The sequence below is a fragment of the Neoarius graeffei genome, chromosome 1 (genome assembly GCF_027579695.1).
Source record: "Neoarius graeffei isolate fNeoGra1 chromosome 1, fNeoGra1.pri, whole genome shotgun sequence".
Lineage (NCBI taxonomy): Eukaryota > Metazoa > Chordata > Actinopteri > Siluriformes > Ariidae > Neoarius > Neoarius graeffei.
This window is the reverse complement of record NC_083569.1, coordinates 54,816,595-54,833,057: the sequence shown is the minus strand read 5'-3', so window position 1 is coordinate 54,833,057 and position 16,463 is coordinate 54,816,595. Positions and strand designations below refer to the sequence as shown.

The following is a 16,463-nucleotide window of genomic DNA, read 5'->3' as shown; positions in this document are numbered from 1 at the left end:
CTTGCCTGTAACCCTGCACAAGATAAGCGGCTACAGATAATGGATGGATGGATGGATGGATGGATGGATGGATGGATGGATGGATGGATAGATGGATATAACCCAGCTTCCTATATGTACCTTATGATGGCAGTGGTCTCGGACCTTGAGCTTGTTTACAAGAGCAAATCTAACATCCACAACAAGCTGGGGGATACTGTGCTGTTTGTGTACCACATGGGCAAAGACAGACCATGGTGACCATGTCCTTGTATCTCTTTAAGACTAGTCATCTGATACTTGTGATAATTACCCACTATGAATGTGAGGTAAGGGGATGTGTGTATTAATAAAACCTGGATTTCTGTGTTGGGCAGATGAAAGGAAGACTGTACTGTACAGTTAGGTTGGTAAGACCCCCACTCTCCACAATATAGATGTAACTGCTTGTTTAGATGTCCTTTTTTTTTGTCAGATGTGTTCTGCCTAACTGCAAAGACCCATGTTCCTCAGAGGGGTGAGCATCATTTTACCCTTTGCAGCGAGAGATGAGAGTTGGGGAAATGTATTTAAGAAGAATTTGTCAGCTGTTATGGCAATATCTCAATGGTGTGGTATGGTACCACACCATTGAGACCCCTCCAGAAAGTGGTAATAAGAGCTGACTCACTCCATCCACTATGTTCAGAGAGTAAAGGGAAACCTCTGCCTCAGGGCACACAACCTGAGTAAGGTGTAATCATTGTTGTTCTGCTTAACTACCTCCTGAGGGGTTAAAAAATCCTTTCAGGAGGGTAAAATTTATCACAGTTTTGAGGAGCCTGCTTTGTGCCCACAGAGCATATGGCCCTTTTTCCCATAAGTAGAGAAAATAAACATGATTTTAAAAGTTTCAAACAGAGCAGGACACAGATATTGAAATCTAAAAAGGACATCTCTGGAATTTGTCTAGGCTGCTGTCATATTGTTAGGAACTAAGTAGCAGCAAGATGAGGGGAAGTAGTATTTGCAGTCTTGACAGGAAAGGGTTTTTTTCTTCCTCCAGGAAAGCTGAAATAGGTGATCAGAGTTGCTAAAATACTTACTTCAGAATAGACCTCACAGTTTAGAGTTAGGGTTAATTGTTTTTATGTTTTATGCAGTCATGTTTTTTTGTGCCATGGAACATGAAGTATTAGATTTGGATTTTCTTCTCCATCCATTTGTGGCAAGGTTTTCTGTAATGCCAGGACAATGGCTGAAGGGAAACAGAGATAAATTTATCAGTGAACAATGCCTAAACACAATCCTGAGGTAATGTTTCAAAACATAGTCTAAAGACAAAATCTAAAACATATTGCAAAAAGTCAAAAATCCAGAAAACGACAAGGGAATCAGATTTTTTTTTGGGGGGGGACGACGACAATAACAATAGTAGAAAATGGAGATATGAAAAAATAGGATCATACACATGAAATGACAGCAGAGAATAAATATTTCTCATAATTCACAAAGCTGGCAAAATTTGCAAAGATGGTAAAACTCTGCACAAGTTTTGAATTGCACAAGAATTGAAATAGCCTTAAATGGAATAAGATTAAATCCCTATATCCTTAAATAGCCTGTAAATGGGTAACAAATGAGAAGCAGGTGAGCAAAGGTGGAGCTGGTATTCAGAAGGCTGTGGAAGCAGAAAACATTTAGAGATTGCTGGAGGAGGGCATGACAGTTCTGCCTTCATGCTTTAAAAATGTCTAAGTTGAGGTTAAAAGAATGTTCTGTCAAGGTCATTTAGTGTTGGAGGAAACTAGCAGGCTAAGCTTTGCTTTCTGATCAACCCAGATTAAGCAACAGCTCAGTATTATGGTGAAACTCAACGCCACGTTGATAATGCTGATCTTGACCTTTCAAAGCTCAATCAGGAACTACAACAACTCATAATCCTTATTAAAACAGGTCAGATCTTGGAGTGTTCATGGTGTTGTTTCAGTAGTTCCCTTCTTGGGTTTTCTTTACGTCAAACATGCTGTATCTGGGACTAAATAAGTTAGCTTCTCATGTTTCCCTCCATTTAGTCCATCAGATTTATTCACATCTGAATCTCATGATGAAATTATGAAGACAAAACTTACTTTAAATAGAATTATATTGAAGTGAAAAAGTTTTGTCATAGAAAAATGATCATTCCCATATTGTATTGTTAAATAAAAAAAAATACAGAGAACATCTCACACACACACACACACACACACACACACACACACACACACACACACACACACACACACACAGTAATCTTCACAAGCCTGTAAATAGATATGAAAAAGAAAAGTAGGTTGTATGTGCATAAGAAACAGAGAAAGATCATTTTCTGACAGGAGTTACTTGGAAACATTGCAAAATTGCAAATTCCATGCCTGTCTTTGGACTGCTGGGTGCCAAGCCTTATGAAATGCATCTCTGGTGCTGTAAAGTTTCATTATAAAGCAAATTAGTTCCACCATCAAATCATCATGCCATAGAGATTTGATTTAAACCAATTACTTTGACATCATATTGATGAAAAACTTAACTCCAGAAACTAATGCATTAGATGTATTTTAGACAAGCATTACTACACCATATAGTGGTATGTACATATACATAGGTTTGAATGTTCTCAGGTAGAGAGTATATATAAAGTGGTGCTTGAAAGTTTGTGAACCCTTTAGAATTTTCTATATTTCTGCATAAATATGACCTAAAACATCAACAGATTTTCACACAAGATCTAAAAGTAGATAAAGAGAACCCAGTTAAACAAATGAGACAAAAATATTATACTTGGTCATTTATTTATTTATTGAGGAAAATGATCCAATATTACATATCTGTGAGTGGCAAAAGTATGTGAACCTCTAGGATTAGCAATTAATTAGAAGGTGAAATTAGAGTCAGGTGTTTTCAAACAATGGGATGCCAATCAGGTGTGAGTGGGCACCCTGTTTTATTTAAAGAACAGGGATCTACCAAAGTCTGATCTTCACAACACGTTTGTGGAAGTGTATCATGGCATGAACAAAGGAGATTTCTGAGGACCTCAGAAAAAGCATTGTTGATGCTCATCAGGCTGGAAAAGGTTACAAAACCATCTCCAAAGAGTTTGGACTCCACTAATCCACAGTCAGACAGATTGTGTACAAATGGAGGAAATTCAAGACCATTGTTACCCTCCCCAGGAGTGGTCGACCAACAAAGATCACTCCAAGAGCAAGGCATGTAATAGTTGGCGAGGTCACAAAGGACCCCTGGGTAACTTCTAAGCAACTGAAGGTCTCTCTCACATTGGCTAATGTTAATGTTCATGAGTCCACCATCAGGAGAACACTGAACAACAATGGTGTGCATGGCAGGGTTGCAAGGAGAAAAACACTGCTCTCCAAAAAGAACATTGCTGCTCATCTGCAGTTTGCTAAAGATCATGTGGACAAGCCAAAAGGCTATTGGAAAAATGTTTTGTGGACAGATGAGACCAAAATAGAACTTTTTGGTTTAAATGAAAAGCGTTACGTTTGGAGAAAGGAAAACACGGCATTCCAGCATAAGAACCTTCTCCCATCTGTGAAACATGGTGGTGGTAGTATCATGGTTTGGGCCTGTTTTGCTGCATCTTGGCCAGGATGGCTTGCCATCATTGATGGAACAATGAATTCTGAATTATACCAGCGAATTCTAAAGGAAAATGTCAGGACATCTGTCCATGAACTGAAACTCAAGAGAAAGTGAGTCATGCAGCAAGACAATGACCCTAAGCACACAAGTTGTTCTACCAAAGAATGGTTAAAGAAGAATAAAGTTAATGTTTTGGAATGGCCAAGTCAAAGTCCTGACTTTAATCCAATCGAAATGTTGTGGAAGGACCTGAAGCGAGCAGTTCGTGTGAGGAAACCCACTAACATCCCAGAGTTGAAGCTGTTCTGTATGGAAGAATTGGCTAAAATCCCTCCAAGCCGGTGTGCAGGACTGATCAACAGTTACTGGAAACGTTTAGTTGCAGTTATTGCTGCACAAGGGGGTCACAGCAGATACTGAAAGCAAAGGTTCACATACTTTTGCCACTCACAGATATGCAATATTGTATCATTTTCCTCAATAAATAAATGACCAAGTATAATATTTTTGTTTCATTTGTTTAACTGGGTTCTCTTTATCTATTTTTAGGACTTGTGTGAAAATCTGATGGTGTTTTAGGTCATATTTATGCAGAAATATAGAAAATTCTAAAGGGTTTGCAAACTTTCAAGCACCACTGTATATTTTCATCAAAAAGCACAGCTACAGGACTAATACACAACTCCAGGACTATTGTGGATGTTTAAAACTAGTGGTACATACAAGTTCATAGTACTCTGTTATGATTCTTCAGTCTATGAAAATATGGATGAGTCCTTAATGCTATGCAAAATTCATGACAATGAGAACTCAGTAATCTTATCTGTACCTCTGATACTCTTCAGATGCAGCAGATCACGGCTCCCTGTGTGGAGGGGTTGAATAGGTCACATTCTGTGTTTTGTTGTTTGTAGGGCGAGGTGGGTCTGCCCGGATTAGATGGAACCCCCGGTGCCAAGGTTTGTGGCATGTGATGTGTGTAATTCATCTCCCATCATGAGATCCATTTCATGTCTCAGATTTCTCAGAATTTTTTTTTTTTTTGTAAGCCAGATTTTATGGATTTATGTTGTGATGCCGATCATAGGCAGAGCCTATTTTTAACATGAAACCACCAGAAATATGTTGACATTCACTTGAAAAATCATCTGACAAAACGTCTGTGATTCCTCATCATTGTCATTACAAAGGCAAGAAATTGCATGAATATTGAAAATCATCAGCCACAGTCCAAACTGTTCCACTCTACTTGAATTTCGTATGGATCATGTCCATCATTACAAATATTTATATCTCATTTCAAATATTTCTCTCTGTCTTGCCTCTGTGCACTATATCATACCCTCTGTATCTCCGTGTGAGTGTTTATTTTAAAGTGAGGCACAATGCCTCAGGAATTGGTCATCAATTACTTCTGAGGTCATCTGTGGAAAGAATAACTGTAACATGAGCTTCATTTCTTAATTGAATGTGAACTTAATCATAGATAAAATCTAAACAGGCAATGTGCTTTTGTTTTCTTTGCTCCTGCACTGTCTGGCCTTTGAACTTTAACCATGTGTGACTTTCTTTTCAACTAGGGTGACAGAGGAGAGCCAGGTGAAAAGGTAAAGCCATGATTCTACATTCATATATTATGCTAGATGACAAGGTACGTCATACAAAAAAACCCTGAAATACTCATATGAATCAAGCCAAATCCAACTAAACAATGACATTCCAATGAATCGTAAAGCTATGATATGTTCTCTACATCCAGCTTGTTTAATAGTTTGATTAACAATTCCCATTAAATGTAGACTGCAATATCAATTAAATTAGTGTGGACAGAAGCAGTAAACTTGGGATCTGGTCCAAGTTTATTATGGAACAAACAGCAAGTTGAATTTATTCAACATAAATTTGTTAGTGTGTAGTTTGTTTTCAGACTGTCGAGATGTACATGACCCACCTGCTGAAAGAGAGTTCCTCTCTCATGCTGTAATAATGGCTGGAACCTCGGAAGGAAAAGCATACAGAAAGGACATATAGAACATATAGAAATCTCATTTAGCACTTTGGGAATTAAACCACCTTTTATTCTGACCACGAGCAGGCAATTATACCATTGTTTCTGTATTTAGTATTTGTTTTGGCCTTGTTAATGCTGTAGAAGCGAACATTTAATGCTCACTTAAAGGAAATATGCAGAACCTTTATTTTTAAATACATTTCTGAGTGGATAGTATCTCCATCCTTGACTCTTGTATGCTGCATAATTGGGAATAAAAAATATATTTTTGAGAGTTAAAATCAACCGCAAAGTTGGCATTCGAGCTGCCCCACTGAGCCAGCCAGCCCTGAGTGCGTGACATCACAACAGGAACCAGTGCTATAGACCAAAGCCAGACTCGGCAGGTGAGAGTGGTTGCAGTGGCCTCTTCGTTCGGATTTATTGGAGATTCTTTGGATTCCTCAGATAGTAATACATCTGACTGTCTCAGGGTCATCCAGACTGTGATAGTCCTGAAATTAGAGTGTGTGTACATGCTACTGCTACACATGTAGAACCGTATCAGTTCGAACCATTGGAAAGTGAATCCGATAGTAACATGTCGGCCAGGGAGGCCCCCACCTTACGAAATAAAGCCAGAGAACAAAGCCGTCTAGAGAATTGGATGGAATTGAACTGACAGTCTCATGTGACTCTCGTTAAAACAGGATAGGCGTTATAACTTATGCAACATACATGTACATGCATGCACTTTCACTGATAAAACGTAAAAGGCTCATTAAATAATCGGATGAACTGAGACAATCACATTCTGAAGCAAAGTAAATAATTTTATACTGGTAACTTAAACACAATACAAGTTACATGTATTAATCTAAATGCAGGTAAACAACAAGTGTTGTTATTTTTTGTTATGTAACCAAATGAGAATCGCATCTTACCCATCTGTGTTCTCGCTTCTTGAAGGCCGATCTTATGCCTGATTGTTTTGAAACAATCTGACTTTCAGTTCTTCGTTCATTCACTTCTTCCACGTAAGGGCGAGATATTGCTGCTGAGGCAAGCATATCCAGCAGGACAAAAAAAAAAAGGCATATCCAGTGGAGAAATCTGATGACTGGTTCACTCATTCTCCATTTTCTCCATACTGAGTACTTTATTATTATTGCTCAGCTTACACTTCGGGAGAACTGGTGCAACTGAACTTACTTTCCTTTTCTTGTAGTTTTCTTTTCCTTTAATTGTTGATACTGCACCCTCTTTCAATACAGACTTATAGCCAACGCTCCTCAACAGATCAGAGGTCTCGTACGAGTCATCAGTAAAATGTGCAGAGCAGAGGAGAGACCACTTCGTAGGCTCCCAATCCATGAATTTCTTGCAAAACGCGTCCAAATCTTTGCAATTTGAACATTCTTGGGACATGAATGTAACATAAATCCACCCTCTGTCGTGTTGCTGCACCCACTAGCAACACATCTACGTGGCATGGCAATAAATTAGCTCAAAATAGAGGATCGGAGTTGCAGTCAGCTCTGTGTTTTAGTATAGCGGAAATGATGATGAGACCGATAGACTTCCTGCTGTGACATCACAGATGTCAAGGTCATTCACTCAGACCGCTACGTATATGAATCACTTTAATCGTAAAAATTACTATATTAGATTTATTGTTAACGCTTAAACTATTCCTGTACCATTCTTGAGGTCTCAAGGCATTTATAAACAAAAAGTGAGGCCATGGTTCTGCGTATCTCCTTTAAGCTTCAGATTAATGATTTCAATTTCTGCAGACAATGCTTGAAAAGACAATGTAGATTGGGCCTGAAAAGGTAGAAAGGGATTCTATGAATCAGTGTTTTAAAATTGGTTACAAGCACCAGGAAGGCTCTTTCCTTCTGGATACATCCAGGGTCTCTCTCACTCTCTCTCTCTCTCATTTAAAAACGTACAAATATACACTCACTGTCCACTTTATTAAGAACCCCTGTACATTCATGCACTTATCTAATCAGCCAATCATGTGGCAGGAGCTCAATCTGAAAAAAAAAAAATACAGGTCAAGAGCTTCAGTTAATGTTCACATCAAACATCAGAATGGAGAAAACATGGAATCTCTGTGAGCTTGATATTGGCATGGATATTGGTACCAGATGGGATGGTTTGAATTGCTGGTCTTTCAGAAACTGTTGATTTCCTGGGAATTTCACTCACAACAGTCTGAACAGTTTATCCATTTGTTTATAAATTATCCTGTTGGCTGGTCCCAAATCCTGACTATCTGAAGCATCTAACTTTTCAATTAGTATTGATGATTAGTATGGATGGTGTGCTTTTTTTTTTAAATCCCTTCGATAAAGCAACCTTGGGATTGGGAAAAGTGCCGTAGAAATTATCCATCCATCCATTATGTGTAACTGCTTATCCTGTGCAGGGTCATGGGCAAGCTGGACTTGGGTTGATAGAGCTGACTATGGGCGAGAGGCGGGGTACACCCTGGACAAGTCATCAGGTCATCACAGGGCCGACACACAGACACACAACCATTCACACTCACATTTACACCTACAGTCAATTTAGAGTCACCAGTTAACCTAACCTGCATGTCTTTGGACTGTGGGGGAAACCGGAGCACCTGGAGGAAACCCACGCGGACACGGGGAGAACATGCAAACTCCACACAGAAAGGCCCTCGCCGGCCACGGGGCTCGAACCCGGACCTTCTTGCTGTGAGGCGACAATGCTAACCACTACACCACCATGCCGCCTTGTAGAAATTATTGTTGTTGTTGTAGACAGAATGGTGCAAAAAAATCCTTTGAGCTGAGGGTCTGCAGGCTGAAACACCTTGCTGATGAGAGAGACCAGAGGAGAATGACCTCTTGTCTGAGAACTTGTCTGAGCTAATCACTCTTTACAACCACGGTGAGCAGAAAAGCATCTCAGAATATACAACACATCAAGCCTTGAGGTGGATGAGCTAGAACAGCAGAAGACCACATTAGTTTCCATTCCTGATTTTTGTTCTCATCTAAACTGTCCAGTTTGGGTGAGCCTGTGCCCATGATAGCTTCAGATCATGGGTCTTGTCTGGCAGAAGTGGCTTCTGATGTGGTCTTTGGTTGTTGTAACCCATTCATTGCAAAGTGAAATGTTTTGTGCATGCTGAGATCCTTTCCTGCTTACTGTTGTTGTAAAGAATGATTATATGAGTTACTATATCCTTCCTGGCAGCTCAAACCAGTCTGGCTATTTTCCTTTGACATCTTTTATCAATAAGGCATTTATACCAACAGAATTGTTGCTCACTCAGCGTTTTTTTGGTTTTCATACCATTCTGTGTAAACTCTAGAGACTGTTGTGTGTGAATATCCCAGGAGATCAGCAGTTTCTGGTACCAACATCTATGTCATGATCAATGTCACAGAAATCACACTTTTTCTTCATTCTTATGTTTGATGTGAACATTAACCTGTATCTGCATGATTTTTTTGTTCATTTGCCAATTTCATTACCTGTTTAATAGAACAGTTTAAATCAATAACCAATGCAAGCATATAAATTGAAGCTATGATAAAAGAACAAAAACAATGAACCCTTCTTCAAGAAATTCCTAAATTCTCTGACCAAGAGTCAGCTATGGTTGCCTATCCAATATCTGCTTATTAAATAAATGCCAGTCATTCAGGCTGAAAACTAAGGATCAAAATATTCTGCCAGTAATTTGGCACTGTGACTCAAAAATTTGCTTTTCATCTAACATCTGGAAACTAAATGCTGTCCCAACCACCATATAATAATGATAATACTCTAAAACTTATGAGGGCTGAATGGCAGACCTTATTAAATGCTTTATTAATAATATTATATATATATATATATATATATATATATATATATATATATATATATATATATATATATATATATGTGATGTTTTATATATATATATATATATATATATATATATATATATAATCTGGACACGAGTGTTTTACAGGGAAATACGCCACTCATATTTTTCATACGAGCTACATCCAGGACATGGAGATCCAAAACCGTGACATAAATCTCTATATGTCACTCATGAGGAAATCGGTGAATTGTTTTGATAAATTTGGGTACTTTTTGTTTGTGAATGTGTTTATATAATAAAAAGAAAATCACATGTTGACTTGAAGATATGAAGTTTATCTTCTCGTGTTGAAAAACTCACATTTTTCATACAAAATACATTGGGGATCTGAGTGACATAATTGACAGTTATTCCACGAAATCGAGTCGTACGTAAGCTGATAGCCGACTAGGTGCATAACACGATGTTGGCTGTAAGCCATGTACAAGAAGATTGAGTGGAATAACTGTTTTATTCTATCCACATTCACTGGATTTTGAGAAACAGAGCATTTTTATTTTTTGCAAATTCAATAAATATAAGGGTCTGTCTCAGAAACTGGGTACTGTAGGGGAACCCCACTAAATATACTCACAGTCAATAAACTATACGGTTTTGAATGGTGATGTTGGTTTTAATTTGAAATAAAATAATGAAAGAAATAATACAGATAAAACTAAATCTTTGACGTGAATACTCTATTCAAAATTTGGCAAAAATTCTGCAAATTTGTGGAAAAATGGCGGCTTGATCTGGGACATGATAAATGGTTGACTACATCGCATTCCCTTAAAAAGGTTGTAGTCCACTGAAAAGTCTACAGTTATCATGTAGTGGAAGTTCATTATGTCTAACTATTAAAGCTATTTTAAGTTCATTTCTTAAGACAAGGATTTTTTAAGATGTTACCTTGTTGACAGTTTTGGCGAGAATCTTCCGCCTTCTTCAAAACAGTCACCAGATGTCGAGTGGTGACGTGCCTTATCAGCTGATGTTACGCTACGGAGGCGTGAACGTCCCGCCCAATTTGACAGGTAGTCCACGCCTCCTGCTGTCAGGTCGCTCCCCCAGGACTGCGCTCCAGGTGTGTGACAGTGCGTATGCTCCCTCATCCCGGTTCATCGTCCTCTGCGCCCGCTTGCGTATCTCCACTGCCTCTAAAATCCAACGCTGGTATCTATTTTCTTCAGCGCGAATGACTCTGGCCTCTTCCCAATTCATTATATGATTAAGTCGTGGGGCGGCACGGTGGTGTAGTGGTTAGCGCTGTCGCCTCACAGCAAGAAGGTCCTGGGTTCGAGCCCCGGGGCCGGCGAGGGCCTTTCTGTGCGGAGTTTGCATGTTCTCCCCGTGTCCGCGTGGGTTTCCTCCGGGTGCTCCGGTTTCCCCCACAGTCCAAAGACATGCAGGTTAGGTTAACTGGTGACTCTAAATTGACCGTAGGTGTGAATGTGAGTGTGAATGGTTGTCTGTGTCTATGTGTCAGCCCTGTGATGACCTGGCGACTTGTCCAGGGTGTACCCCGCCTTTCGCCCGTAGTCAGCTGGGATAGGCTCCAGCTTGCCTGCGACCCTGTAGAAGGATAAAGCGGCTAGAGATAATGAGATGAGATGAGATGAGATTAAGTCGTTTGCAGTGGTCTGAAATGGCTGATTTTAAGTTTTCTTGGTTTACTTTTTCTTTTTCGGATCTTGTGAGTCTTTTTGTTGTTTCTTTTTCACATTCTATTTGGTGTTCTTTCCTACGAGTATGGAAGCATCTGCCCGTTTCACCAATATAGACTTTATTACATGAACGGCAAGGGATTTCATAGATGACGTTGCATTTATTGTCCAGTTTTATTTTGTCTTTGGGGTGAACTAGCAGCTGTCGGAGGTTCTTGTATGGTTTGACCGGGGTGTTGATGTGGTATTTCCTCATGGATCGTTGGATGCGTTCTGTAACTCCTTTTATGTATGGTAGTGTGACAAAGCCCCAATTTGTTTTTTCGGTGTTTTTTCTTGTTTGTTTGTTTTTTTCCTTTATTTGTGTCTGTAATTTCCCTTTTCGGATTGCCCACAGTGGATATTGGCAGTTTTTTAATGCCTGTTGGATGTGTTGTTCCTCCTCCTGTCTGTCTTTCTCCTCCGTGATGTTCTGTGTTCGGTCGTATAGTGTTCTGATTACTGACATTTTGTGTGCGATGGGATGTTCAGATGTCCAGAGTAGATATTGGTCGGTGTGTGTAGGTTTTCTGTATGTTGTAATTCTAATGTTACCTTCTTCTGTGTGGTGTATTTTTAGGTCCAAAAAAGCTATTGTCTTTTCCGTTTCCTCTTCGTGTGTGAATTTGATTTTACCTGTCTTGTCTATGGAGTTTAGATGATCCGTAGCGTAACATCAGCTGATAAGGCACGTCACCACTCGACATCTGGTGACTGTTTTGAAGAAGGCGGAAGATTCTCGCCAAAACTGTCAACAAGGTAACATCTTAAAAAATACTTGTCTTAAGAAACGAACTTAAAATAGCATAGTCTACAGTTATCACATTGTATTTTAAATTGTAACTTTATACACCTAAGGATTGGTGCACTCACAGAATAATCATAACCGTAATAAAACATCATGCAAAATATTTGATCACCGTTGTAACTCCATTTTCCGCAGACCCAAAACCAATACGATCGTGTGTTTTGATCTAAACGGAAAACCTCAGGGTCAAGGTCACTACCTCACCCAAAGTAGGAACTTAAAATCACTACACCATATAAAAATTTACTTATAAATCTGCGATTTTGTTTTTTAAAATGAAAGCTGAAAGTTAGGTATAGAATATGTTTCTTACAGAATATGTTACGATGGTAGCTGGTCTTGTATGAATTTCTGAGCTATAAAATGAGTTGTAGTCTATTTTTTACCGTAGCGTGTTATTTGTATGCGGGGAAGGACACACATTAACAATGTGCATGTGTAGAATGGAATTTTCCACTCCAATCGTGCTTCCATTTGCGGTCTTTCTGTTACGCGAGTGATCTGTTTGGACGTTATCACTGAAAAGGGGAGTTTTGACAGTTTTATTTTGTTTTAGTCTTGCAGTATAAGGCAACAGAATGTTTCTTTTTCATCTTACTTTCATATTTCGTAGTGTTTGCGTATTTTTGGCCAATATTTTGCAACCATGGTCAATTTAGATCGAACTTACGGCCAGTCATTTTGCCCCGCCCCTGCCTCACGCTCCGTCCGGTGCGGTAGTGATGTCCCATTGCTCGCGTGCCACAGCAGAGACCCGCGCGACCTTCAGCCGGTACGATCGCTGTTCTTTTACCAGCGCCATTATTCTCATCTTTCCGGTGTGTTCTTGATTTTTCCATTGTGTCCTATTTCGCCATATCAAATTCCCAAAATGTATCATATTATTCATATTCAAGTGAATAATCAATTCAGTCATCATAACTTGGCATTTTTAACCCAAGCAATCAAAAAGAGGAAATTTATTCAATATTTTCACTCATCTGTGAAGGAGGGGCTTTAATTCTTCATGATGGAGTTATTTTATATGGAAATCTCATCTCATCTCATTATCTCTAGCCGCTTTATCCTTCTACAGGGTCGCAGGCAAGCTGGAGCCTATCCCAGCTGACTACGGGTGAAAGGCGGGGTACACCCTGGACAAGTCGCCAGGTCATCACAGGGCTGACACATAGACACAGACAACCATTCACACTCTCATTCACACCTACGGTCAATTTAGAGTCACCAGTTAACCTAACCTGCATGTCTTTGGACTGTGGGGGAAACCGGAGCACCCGGAGGAAACCCACGCGGACACGGGGAGAACATGCAAACTCCGCACAGAAAGGCCCTCGCCAGCCACGGGGCTCGAACCCAGGACCTTCTTGCTGTGAGGCGACAGCGCTAACCACTACACCACCGTGCCGCCCTATATGGAAATCAATTTTACAAAAGCGTTTGAATTGTAATCAAAAAAATTTTCCACAGTGGACGCCAGATAAAGCAAGATACTATCTTTATTCTTATTAAACATGACAAAAGAAACATTGAGTGTTAGGTAAATGCAAAAAAAATAGTAAAATTAGAAAATTTATTTTTTGACCATAATGTCCCAAATGAGAGACCAGTTTCTGAGACGGACCCATAAACTTTATACAAAACATCCGACAAAATCATTTCCACTTAGAATGTAAACAAACCAGCAAAATGATATTAGCAATTTGTGAAAAATACTATAATAATAATTCTTGAAAATCAAAAAAGATACATTCTTACCATCAAATACGTTTATTCCATATTTTGTTGCACTTTTTTTGTATATTTTGGGGTTTTGTTTTCATCTTCTTTAGGGTTTTTTGGCAGTTGACAAACCAACTTAAAGGTACATTACCGCCACTGACTGGGCTGGAGTGTGGAACAGGAGATATTGTGTGGGAGGGAAAAACTATATCCTTTTTGCTATTTCTGTTTCTTTTAAATACTTAATAACAATTTTTGGGCTTTTGTTTTTGAGTAGAGTTTTTATTTCATCCTTGGTTGGTTCAGCAGCACACTCTGCCATTTTGTTTTTCTCTACTCACGGTATATGAGCTGATAGCCTAGTAGTAGAGTAGCCAATCAGAGCACACGATTGCTTATATCCAGTGAATGTGGATAGAATAATTCCTGATATTTCACTCTGATGATGTCACTCCCAGTGTTTTCCAGCTGACTAGACGTGTGTTGTCAAAATGGCAAACTGGTTCAAAATTAAAATTCTTTTGATTAACTTGCGCATTTTTTTTGTGGATGTGTCCATATAATATCAAGAATATTACACAGTGGCATGAAGATATGAAGTTTATTTTCTTGTGTTGAAAAATATTTCACTCATTCGCTTTGCTCACTCATGAAATATGTTTACCGCCCAAAGATAAGCTTCATATCTTCACACCACTGTGTAATATCCTCTTATCGTATATATAAAACATATTCTTATATTTCTCTTTGCCTTTTTGTATAGGGTGACATGGGAGAAGAAGGGCCAAAGGGCAATGTTGGTGAGAAGGTAAGCCTGCACAAGGATATGTCAATGCAACTGTAACTGACTAGTGACCTTAATCCTTCGTATGCTATTCACAAGTTGCTATAAGTTTCTGCTCTCACTTTATCAGGCTAAAGATTGAACAAAAGGGTTTGACTAAATGTCTGCTGCAGTAGTGTACAAGTCATTTCTTCCTAATTAATTTTTGCATTTAAACTTTTATCGCATGCCTAAGTATACTGTATTTACTGTATTCTAACATCCTGATGCTCCTAAACAAATGATTATGAAGTATGAATTTATAATGTATCAGTAAAGACTGTACTAGCTTTGCCCATATAGTTATTTAATATGGAAAAATAACTTCACTGTAATATTTCAGAGAAAAAAAAATCTTTGTTTATACTAAATGTCTAATGTTCTGTTGGAAATATGTCTTAGCTGTTAAGTTATTTTGGAAACTTTAAAAATCATTTGCCTGCTTCTATACCTTTGGTTTATAGTTTATTTGACTGAGCACTTTCATAAACAATAGACAGTAAAAAGAAATAATTTTGACTCCAGATCAGCAATGGGTAAAGGCATACTGTTGATCCAAGCTACAGTGGTGCTTGAAAGTTTGTGAACCCTTTAGAATTTTCTATATTTCTGCATAAATATGACCTAACCCTTAGCAAAAAGAAGTTTATTCAAGTGTACTATGAGTATACTTATTTTTTACTAAAACTGCAGAAGTATACTTGAAGTTGACTTTTTATAAACTATATTTTATATACTTAAGAATAGTATAGTGAAGTATACTTGGCTTATACTGAAAAGTATAAATAAAAGTCTAAGTACATTAATACTAAGACTTATACTTTAATACTAAAACGTATACTTTAGTATACTTTTCACGTTTTTCTGCCACAAAGTACTAATACTTAGTATATCTTGCTCCAAGTGCATAATAAGGTCAAGTCATTGACTCATGCTTAACATTTAATTTATATATTAATATAATATAATGCTGGAGTTTAAAACTTTACAGTATATAGTATGTGTGCTCAATTGCATTATTTTTATGTACCTTAAAATCATACACAAAAACAGAAAAACTTTTGACTTGATCAATTTCTCCAGTAAGGAAGGACTTGATTTCATAGGTCTTTATTTTTGAAATGTTTGAAAATATATCAAACTTGTTTTCAACATTCTTTCTTGTGATTTTATAAATGCATCACACTCTTGTGTACATACAGTATGAGTAAACTTTAAGAATACATTAAGGAGTATATTTCCAGTATATAAATAGTAAGCTACAAGTAATATGCCAAGCAAACTTAAAGTATAACAAGTAAACTAGTGAAATAACCAACATTTATAACAGTATACTTAAAGTATACAATAATAAACTAAAAATAGGGACTTGAAGTATGTAACCAAGGGGTGTTGTGGCTCAGTCAACTAAAGCGCCATACCATAAATCTGGGGACCTGGGTTCGATTCCAACCCAAGGTAATTTCCTGATCCATTTCCTGTCTCTACACTGTCCTATCCATTAAAGGTGAAAAAGCCCAAAAAAAGAAGTATATCGATAAGTGTACTTGTGGTACACTTTAAGCATGCAAGAGGGATATACCAAGTATATAGATGAGTGTACTTGTTGTATACTTTTATAAACTTGAAATGTTCCAATTTAGTCCGAAAAAGTATTAAATTTGTATACTTTCTAGTACACTAAAAGTACATGGTCTGTAGTATACTTGCTATACTTATACTCATACTGAAGCATACTTAAAAAAATGAACTTTAAGTATACTACTTTTTGCTAAGGGAAAACATCATCAGATTTTCACACAAGTCCTAAAAGTAGATAAAGAGAACCCAGTTAAACAAATGAGACAAAAATATTATACTTGGTCATTTATTTATTGAGGAAAATTATCCATTACATATCTGTGAGTGGCAAA

General features: G+C 38.0%; 1 protein-coding gene across 1 annotated transcript in view; it reads left to right on the top strand.

Moving 5' to 3' along the window:
- Positions 1 to 16,463, top strand: part of LOC132887957 (collagen alpha-1(XXV) chain) — a 344,762-nt gene that overhangs the window by 266,782 nt on the left and 61,517 nt on the right. The window contains exons 13-15 of the mRNA XM_060923795.1: positions 4,524 to 4,568; positions 5,190 to 5,216; positions 14,491 to 14,535. Coding sequence (XP_060779778.1) covers positions 4,524 to 4,568; positions 5,190 to 5,216; positions 14,491 to 14,535 — 117 coding nt within the window. The remainder of the gene's footprint in view (positions 1 to 4,523; positions 4,569 to 5,189; positions 5,217 to 14,490; positions 14,536 to 16,463) is intronic.